At 57.8% G+C, this 9709-nt stretch overlaps 1 protein-coding gene across 3 annotated transcripts in view; it reads right to left on the bottom strand.

Annotated features, from left to right (window-relative positions):
- Positions 1 to 6025: 6025 nt before the first annotated feature.
- Positions 6026 to 9709, bottom strand: part of HDLBP (high density lipoprotein binding protein) — a 41477-nt gene continuing 37793 nt past the window's right edge. For all 3 annotated transcript variants that reach the window (XM_074878099.1, XM_074878100.1, XM_074878101.1), the window contains exons 26-28: positions 9592 to 9708; positions 9015 to 9143; positions 6026 to 8468 (exon numbers count right to left, since the gene is read on the bottom strand). In XM_074878099.1, coding sequence (XP_074734200.1) covers positions 8382 to 8468; positions 9015 to 9143; positions 9592 to 9708 — 333 coding nt within the window. In that variant the 3' untranslated portion in view covers positions 6026 to 8381. The remainder of the gene's footprint in view (positions 8469 to 9014; positions 9144 to 9591; position 9709) is intronic.

The following is a 9709-nucleotide window of genomic DNA, read 5'->3' as shown; positions in this document are numbered from 1 at the left end:
CAAAAATTTGCTGGTGGTGGTACTTTGATTCATTCTAATGGGACATGGATTTGAGTCTTTGGAAGAGTGGGGTGAATCCCTTCTTCTTCAGCAGGAGGCCAGTAGTATTCCGTAGAACAGTGTGGCCCTGGGGAAGCTTTTGGAGCCCACAGGCTTTTCAGGACACGTGCGTGTTTCCTCAGGGAGATTTTGCACTTGGCTCGCATCGCTCCAGCCCTCCTGGAGGGTCTGACCAGGTCTTTGAGCACAATTCAGTGCTGACTAGCAACCTTTGACCTTGAGTTGCAAAGGGTGTAAATGGAGCTAGAATTTGCCCCAAAGTGTGGAAGTTTAGATGGGGTTGGCTGAAGGTGCCCGGGAGGGGGCTGAGGTGCTGGAAGGGAACTGGGTGGAGGTTGGCACCTGCACCTCTGCTCAGCAGGTCTCTGCCCCAATTCCTAAGCACATTCCTGGTTTTCCAGGCCCTCAGCACATCCTCCCAGTGTGACTAACTTCATGTTCGCTGCGATCCCAGGTGCGTCTTGTGGGTCTCTTGCTGGTCACCTTGTGTGGGTCACCAGGTGCCTGGTGGGTTTTCACAGTGTTGGTCACAGGGCCACCTTCCCAGGAGGGACTTGGCCTTTTCTAGGAGCCCAGCTGGGGACATTTTGGGTGGTGCAACGTTCAGAAGCTCGGGCTCTTCATGGCACCTTTATATCTCTTCACAGTCTGAGCACATTTTTATCTCAACACTACCTGAGGAGCAAGAGGCCCAGCTTATTCTGATGACGTCCTTGCTTTGAGGAAGGGATTTCTAATGCTTTTAGCTGAAGTCAGCAGATGTCTTCCTCCTGCTCCACTGCTGCCCAGAAGCAGCTCTTGTACCAGAAGAGCTCTGCTGGTGGAGGTTGTCAATGTCCTTTGCAAAGGGGTGCTTTGCCCGCCTTGCTTTTGGCCAGAACATGGTGATTTGAGAAACTCGGGCTGTCTGGCATTTCCTCCTGTACACCACCTGTCCTGAAAGGAACGATGAAGCATTTCTGAGGAGCAGCCTGACGTCATTAGAAAGGCCAACTCCGTTTCCTCGCTGTTTAGCAACAAACTTGGAGCCACAATGCAAAAGACCGTGGCTGTGGGCATGTCATGTGATGGTGGCAACGAACCATGCCACCCCCCCCATGCAGATTTGGAGAAATGGGAACACATTTACTCCACTCTGCCACCGAGGGAGCTGGTTTCCCTGGCTGGCGTGCAGTCCTCACTGTTGGCAGTGCTGCTGGTGGCTTTTTTCCAGCCTCTCTGGAGTGCAGCCAGCAAGTCAACTAAAACACAAACATCTGACTCAAAGGAGCACAAAACTGAACCAGCAGCTTTGCCACTGACCAGTAACAGTCTTCATGATAACAGAATACATTAATGAAGGACACACGGAGGTTCCCAGGCTCCTTTTTTAGGTGGAGGATGCACTGGAAGAGAAGAACTGTTTCCTTTCGCTGCATGTGCAATGTCCTCCCTGCCTGGTTGCCGTTCATGCTGCTGCGACACCCTTCTGGTCCCCCCACCTCTGCAGAAGGCATTTTTCTGGCTCGTTATTCAACTCCCATGTGTCTGAGCCAGTGTCAGACATTGCATGAGTTTCCCATCTCCTACCTCGGCTTCTTGAGGTGTTTCCAGTTCCAAAACTGAGAGCTGGGGGAGCTCATTTTTTGCCACGTGTTTTGGACATGGGGTGCTTGGGCAGGGACTGGGCCTGGTCTGGGTTGGAGAGGGTGTCCCTGGCTTCCTCACCACCAGGTCACACGTGCTGGTGGCCATGCCTTCGAGCTGGGTTGCCCCGTGGGGAGGGTAGTGGAAAGTTCTTCCTCACCGTGACAGGGCCAACTATGGAGAAAAGACACAAGGGGGGGGGGGGAGGAATTTTCCCCACGGTGTCTTTGGCCGAGGTGGTGGAGGAGAGGGGCACTTGGAGGGGGTCTAGGTGGTATGTGAAGGGAGCTGCTCTTGGCTCGGTGGCCGTGGTGGAGGCCTGCAGGACTTGTGCTCCCCAGCCCTGCTGACTCCAGGCTTCTACACGGGATGGCTCTTGCCTGCCACAGTGGTGGGGGTGGTGCTGTTCATCGCCGGGCGTTTTCCTGATGTTCAGTGACCTCGCTGCCTGCCCCTTCCCCAGGGTCGTGCACCCTTCACACCTAGGATGGTGGGGAGGAGGGCGAGGGGTGCCTGCACCCCGATGTTCTGTCCCTGGCTGGTCCAGGGCTCGGACACAGCGCTCAGTGACAAACTGCTGGTGAATGGTCCAGCGGGGAGCGGTGGGAAAGGCCGAGCCCTGACAGGCTGCTGGACGCTCCTTCCTTGCCCGTAGGCAGGAGATCCGTGTGAGTGAAGAGCAGGACTGGATGTGTCTCCTCTGCAAGACCCGTCCCTACTGGCAGCTCTCCAAAAGCTGCAGCACGTTCATGGTGAGGTCCTGGCGGGCAGCTTGAGGCCAGGGTGTAGATCTCCATCCCAATGTTAGACCGTGCCACCCCGCTCTGCCTCCCCACATTGGCCCCTGCTGCCCCGGTGCTTCCTCTCCCACCCATCTTTCCACCCCTCCCCCTGTGGCAAAGGTTCCCAGGTGGCCCTGCCACCTTAGCTCCTGCCTGCCCCATGGCTCAGGGACACCGAGCACCTGGCACTTGCTCTCTCTCAGCCTGTCCCTCCCTGCTCTTCCTCCTCTTCTTCCTCCCAGTCCTGTGGTTTGACTTCCTCACCATCTTTGTGGCAGCCTGTCCCCTGGCACCCCTCTCTGCCCTGCTCAGCGACTGGGTGGAGACCCACCTGGATGACCACACCTTCATCTCCGAGTACCAGCAGCCCATGGCTGTGTGGGCACAGGGAGCTGGCATCTGGTTCTCCATCCTGGAGGCCATCACCAGCAAGAGGGCTGCAAGCAGAGCGGGGGAATTAGGGGGAAAAGCTCCTTTGGCTGCTTGCAAGGTGCTGAGCGACGAGGGGAAGTGTGGTGCCTGGGGTAGGCTCATCTTTGCAGCTTTGGAGGTGCAGCTCCAGCCATGGGTGGTGGGAAGCCATCACCCACCGGGGCTTGGTGTGACCCTGCGTGGGTTTAACTGAGGGGTGAGAGCAGGACCCAGCGCCGTCAGCAGGAAGCTGCTGTCTAAGGCCGAGCACCGTTCGTGTCTGGTTTGTCAGGCTGAGGGCAAGGCACGGCAGAAAGCCACCGCAGAGCACAGGGCGCAGAGGGGGTCCCGCTGGTGGGGCTGAGCATCCCCCGGCTGCAGGACCTGCTGCAGCACATTTCCCTGCTCCCAGGCCTTCCTCATCGCTTTCACCTCCCATTTCCCACCCCATTGTGCTACAAATACATCCACGACAGCAGCTTGTGTGGCTGCGTGAACTTCACCTTGGTGCATGTGCTGTGGGACTTTGTCCTGCAGAGCAACACCAGGTGCAGGTGGGACCCCCCTCCTGCCTCGTCTGGCCTCTTGCCTTGTTTCCTTAGACTTGCATTTGCTTTTCTCTGCAGCTGCCACAGCAACCGTTCTGTTTAGCACAGCAGCCTTTGGGCAGATCCCGGGTGTCCAGCCCTTTCCTGAGGTGCTCAGGGCCCTCGCTCATCCCAGGGCTGAGCATGTGCTGGATGTGCCCCTGTGTGGGGTAATGGGGGGGGTTGCTTGCCCGGTCTGACCCGGGGCTGGAGCAAAAGCTCCTGTCGTGGAGGGAGATGCTTTTGCAGTGGAGAAAGTTCCCCGGGGGCTGGGCTACCTGCTGCCACCTGGGTCCCGGCTGAGGCTGGCCCTGGGCTGGTTTTGCCACGTGCTGGGGCAGAGCCGTGATCAGAGCGAGCCCGCAGCAATGTGCAACGGTGACGCCCCTGCGAAGCAGAGACCGTCACAGCTGCGCTTTGCTCCCACAGATCCAGAGCGTTTAGCAGCCGGGATGGCAACTTGACCTTGACTTACTGCTGACCACACGTTTGGGCTTCCCCCTTGTGCTTGAGGTACCAGCTGCCAAGCCCTGCGGGGTGGCCCAGGGCACGGTGCCAGGCGGGGGGCGAGGACCTGCCGCTGTGGCCAACCTGGCATCCCCGCTCACTTCCAGCACGTGGTTTTATTGGACATGAGATCGCGTGTCTGGTACCCGACATTCCTGGGCCTGTGGAGGTCACGGTGAAGCGTGAACAGCACCTGGCCAAGGAGGCCCTGGCTGAGAACAAGGCGGGCTGTGGCAACTCTTCCGCCTCCTCCTTTAAAGTCTTTTTTGCTTTAAACTTGTGCAGAGGCACAGGCAAGCCAGAAGGCAGCCCTGTGAGGAGTTGCAGCAGCTCCTACTGGTGCGAATGCCGGCTGGTGCGAATGCCGGCTCCCTTTTACTGTGGTTTGGGTCCTTTTGGAGAGATGGGATGGGAAGCCTGTCACAGAGGGACCTGGGGGGGTTGATTGCCAGCCGGCTGAACAGGAGCCAGCAGTGTGCCCAGGTGGCCAAGAAGCCCAATGGCATCCTGGCTTGTATCAGCACTAGCGTGGCCAGCAGGGACAGGGAAGGGATCTTATCCCTGTACTCGGCACTGGTGAGGCCGCCCCTCGATGAGTGGGTTCAGTTTTGGGCCCCTCACCCCAAAAAGGCCATTGAATGACTCGAGCGTGTCCAGAGAAGGGCAACGGAGCTGGTGCAGGGTCTGGAGCACAGGTCTGATGGGGAGCGGCTGAGGGAACTGGGGGGGTTTAGTCTGGAGAAGAGGAGGCTGAGGGGAGACCTCATCGCCCTCTACAACTCCCTGAAAGGAGGGTGCAGAGAGGGGGATGAGTCTCTTGAGCCAAGGAACCAGCGCCAGGACAAGAGCGAATGGCCTCAAGCTGCGCCAGGGCAGGGTCAGACTGGCTCTTAGGAAGGATTTCTTTGCAGAAGGGGTTGTTGGGCGTTGGAATGGGCTGCCCAGGGCAGGGGGGGAGTCCCCATCCCTGGAGGGGTTGAAGAGTCGGGTTGACCCAGCACTGAGGGATCTGGTGGAGTTGGGAACGGTCAGGGTGAGGTTCATGGTGGGGCTGGAGGAGCTTCAAGGGCTTTTCCAACCGAGATGATTCTGAGATTCTGTGACAAGAAGCAAGGCCGGTGTCATGGATCTGGCTGCAGGCAGGGACTGGAAAACCGAGCAGTTCGCCAGCAGCTGAGCACCGCAGTGTGCCCCGAGGCCCACGGCACGGTGCTGGGACCGAAGGGCTGCTGGCCAGCTCCTTCTGAAGCCAGCCCAGAGCCGCGGGGCAGCAGGCATAGCCTTCCTGCCCGGCTGGCACGCGGGCATTTGGGGACAGCAGGGAGGGACGCAGCCAGCTCCGGGTGCTTGTCCAAGCTCGTCGGCGTTACTGCGAGGTAACTCCGGTGCTGCGTAAGCGCCCTGGCAGCGTGAATTGAAGGAGTTGGCCACGCCACGTCCCTGGGCCACGCTGAGCCACCCCAGGGCAGCACCTGCCCGCTGTAGCTGCGCGGCTGGTCAGGGCAACCACAGCTCCGCTGGCTGCTGGGGTGAACAAAGATCGGGCTGCAGCCTCCCACACCGCCTCTCGCTCAACGTAACCACGGCGGGTTTGCTCCTGCCAGCGGCAGCAGGCACAGGGGAAGGGCCGAGGTGCTGTGGGGAGGGGGAGAGCTACGGAGAGGGCGGGTGAGCTCACCAGGCAGGCCCTGACCCCCGGCACGCAGCCCCCCGGCCACGCTGGGCCCCAGCTGGTGGGTGCTGCGCAGCGGCGCCAGCCACGGAACGCGGGCGAGAGGCTGCACTTATGGAGGAGACAAGGAAGAGGGAGTGCGGGTGGTGCCTCCCCCTCCTCCCCTACACCCACAGCGGCCCCAGCAGCACCCCCCCAGGTGCCAGCAGGCCGCTGCCTCCCCAGCCTCTTGCTGGGTGAGTCCCGCCTTAGGCAGGGCCGTGCAGCAGCGCAGGCTCATGGGTGCAAGCTGGAGCTCCTCAAACCAGGCTAAACCCCGCCAAGCAAGGACAGCCTTGGACCTCAACCCACCAGTAGAAATAATATCCGTGACACTCCAAGCTGTTTCAGGTTTTATTTTAGAATTTATAAAATTCCAGTGTCATCCATACTCATGAGCCTTTTTACATGTTTGCATATAGTCTCCAAATTCCAAAGTTAAGGCCAAGGGATCATTGCTATGGAAACGTACAATATGGAAGACGTCAAAGAGAGGAAATGGACACATGCCACAGTCTGCTGCGGAAGGAGGGTGGGGGGGGACAGTACTAGGTACAATCACTTCATGACCTTCTTTAGAGTGGAGGGTGGGGCTATGGGGCACAAGCCCAGATGGTGGTGCCCTGAATGGAACTCAAGCCTAGCTGTGCAACTGGTGAGGGCACGAGGGGGCATAAAGAGGAAGAGGGGGGCGATAGGCTTGGTGACGTAGGACAGACCTAAGCTACAGGGGTAATAACCATTTTCTGACAGACACAGATGGGAGGGTGTCACCCTAGTTCTGTCTAACCCACCCTGTCTCCCGTTCCGGAGGCAAGGCCACCCTGTCCTTCAGGGGCAGAGAGGTGCCCTGCGACGGGCCGTGGTCAGCTCCAGTCATTTCTCAAACTTAAGGAGAGCACTGTGAGGTTTTGGTTCAACTTCTGCATAGCAGCCTCTTCCAAGAAGAGCTGGCGCTGGAAGGAGAAGCGTGGGCATGTCAGGCATGCCGGACAGAGGGAAAGGCAAGAACGCCGGGCTCAGCCTGCCAGAGCTTTGGGCCTTTGCTCCTTGAGCAGCACTAGAGAAGAGAGGCTAGGGACTCCTGCTTGTCCAAGAGCTGAAGCAGCTGGGATAGAGGAATGGCTCAGACTACAACCTCTGTAGGACTGAGGCAGGGGAAGGAGGGAACACAGGAACCCCACGCTCCCTGCCTCCCTCCACAAAGACGTGGTTTTCCTCTTACTGGCTGGAGGAGCTTGGACACAGCCCCCTTCGAGCAAGCTGTGGCAGGGCCTAGGCGCCAGCGGCCCGGAGTACAGAGCATGGATCACCCTCTACTGCCCATACGATGGAGGCCTTGGGGAGGGCTCAGCGCCCCACGCCATCAGCCCCCCAACACCGTCAGAGCAGAAGCCTAGCTCACAACCTCACAACCAAGGGCTGGGGCAAGGCTGCACCTACGGCCTCGAGGCCGAGCCCTGTTCTAGCTCAGCAAGCAGTCCTACGGTTCTCTCCGATTCACAGCCTGCCTCATCATCACCACACTCAGCTTCCCTCTGGAGGAGCTCCCACAGCCACTCGGAGACAAAAGGCTCCTCTTGCTTCTCCTCCACACTTCTGCTCTGGGTGCCAGGGCAAGAGCTGGAACAGCTGCTTACGCACCGACACCGAGAGGCCACCATCGTACTGACTTTTGAGGTAGAAAGAAGGCAATAGTAATAGGTGTCCCTACCGCTCATGCCTAGATGCTGCAGTGCTAGCAGAGGACTACAGCTTCTCAAGGCTGTGCTTCCCACCAGCTCCTCCTGGGCCGTGCCACCGCAGCAACCTTGGCCGACCCCAACCTGTCCCATGCGGTGGCGCTGGCTGGCCCTGCCTGCTCGCGCTGTGGGCTGTGGGCAAGGGTGAACGAGGGAACGTGGGAACTAGGAGCGGGGTCCGTCCTCACGCGCTGGAAGACTCGGGGCTGTGCTCGGTGTGGCGCAGGGATGCGCTCGCTGAACGCTGCACTCAGAGGTGTTACCTGACCAGGGCAGCCGTACGGTGTTCTGGTCCCTTCCATCTCTGCTGCCTCTACAGCCTACTGAAGGTTTTGTTCCTTTAACAAGCAAGTTTCTGACCTTTTAGATTATTTTAAGCTCTCCCCACAGTCAGCTATCAGCATTAAATGAATTTTTGGCAGTTAAAAGGAAAAAAAGTTGATTGCACTCTACAAAGGTAAGGTAAGGCCTGGGATAAACACAAAGGAAAGAGGGCAAACGTTTTGGCTTTAGAAAGTCAAGGAAATTTATTTCCTGAGGTCATGAGACAGGAAGTAGATTCCTAGCCACAGTAAAGGAGGTCTCCTAATGAAGGCGAGAATGCCTAGTAAGACATGCTCAAGAGAGCAGATTGCTCTGCTAGCGCTTGGGAAGCTGCAAATCTTAGCCACTTTGAGTCAATTATGAAGTTTCTAACAAAAACACACACACTTAGTGTTTGAATCTGAGTCTTGTTCCAAAGGAGGAAAGAATATCCATCAAGAGATGAGGGTGGGTCCTAGCCACGGTGATAGCTGAGGGGAGCAGGATGGGGTCTAGCACTCCAGACACCATTAGGAGACCTCTTGGGGCAATTGACTTGTGCTCCAGCCGCTGGGTCAGATTTCAGACAGGAAGTATTTGTGGCAGGTTAGTGTCAGGTCAGCAGGCTGGAGGAGTTTCTGCTTCCAGGTCATTATCGTTTGGGTCCCCAGGGAAGAGTCTTGGGGGCCACTTGAGCCCCAAAGCTGGGGAAGTCTTCAGAACTGCTCATATCAGGGGCCTAGAGCAAACAAAAAGGGAACACGTTAAGCTCTTGCCCTGCTGTGAACCTGCACGGTGCGTCCCTGAGCATTTCTGATGTTCCGTGAGCAGAGACAATGGGCGAGGGCTGAAAAAGATCATTATGTACTTAGGACTGCCCAGGGTGGACGGTCAAGCCGTCTAGAGATGACATTTCGGAGGATGCAGATAGGAGCAAATGGCAGTTGGATCAAGGGTGTGGGTCTGCCCCATCCCTGGCAGGACACTTTGTGGTAAGGATCTCCCATTCCCCAACAGCTCCACAGTGGGGTAGTCAGTGTGGGCATGATGGTTGGAAGGAAGAGAGCGCAGTGCTTTAGAAGCTGGAGAGGCAGAGTCCAGGCCTACTCTCAGCTTGCACAGGCCACAAAGAGCACGAGAGCCCTTCACTGCTTTCTCTGCCACCAAGGGAGGAGAATGCTCTGTTTCCCCAGCCCTGACAGGAGGGCCGGACCTCAGGGGAAGTCCTTGGCAGAGGGTGCCACACGCCCCGTGTCCCCAGGCCTGTAGCAGAAGCAGCACTCACCTTTTCATTGTTGACAGTGGCCCAGGGGGCATCTCTCACCACGAAGCCCTTGGATGGGGCCTTGGACTCTTCATGTGAAGAGGGCTTCATATACACCTGCATCGCCTCGTTGTCCACCACATCCGCAAGCTGCAGTGACATGGCCCAGTTGGGGGGGATTTCGATAGTTCCTCAAACTGGTGTTAACACACCTCCCCCCAACCCGTCCAAGGTCACCAGCCTGTTCTACAATGACCAAACACAGTGTTTCTGCACTAGTCTGAGTGCCAACGATCCCTAACTGATGCAAGCTACAGCAAGGCAAGCATGTACATCCCGGTGGTGGTCCAGCGTTCTCATTCACTGCCGTCCCCTGGGCAGAGGGACCAGCCCTTGCACTGCTTCGCAGAGCACAGCCTGGGCCCTGCGCCCAGCTGGTCTGAGGGGCAGTTGCAGATGAGGGCTGCCTGCTGCCTGCACAGGGCTCAAGTTCTCCGACGCAGTGGTAGAAAATACCACACAGAGATACTTCAGACATCCAGCTCTGCGGCAGAGGAAATCCTTGCTAAGCCCCTGCACAGATTTGCTGAACACTTACATATTCTTCCTCCAAGTTCAGGATGTGATCGATAGCTTCTTCCACATTCTCTGGGAGTCCTGTCACAGTCACACAGTTGGGGTCAGGAGCTCCACTCTGGGGAAAGCGAATATCCACC

This window comes from Strix uralensis, chromosome 9, assembly GCF_047716275.1.
Source record: "Strix uralensis isolate ZFMK-TIS-50842 chromosome 9, bStrUra1, whole genome shotgun sequence".
In the NCBI taxonomy this organism is placed as follows: Eukaryota; Metazoa; Chordata; class Aves; order Strigiformes; family Strigidae; genus Strix; species Strix uralensis.
This window is presented reverse-complemented; position numbering and strand designations above follow the sequence as displayed.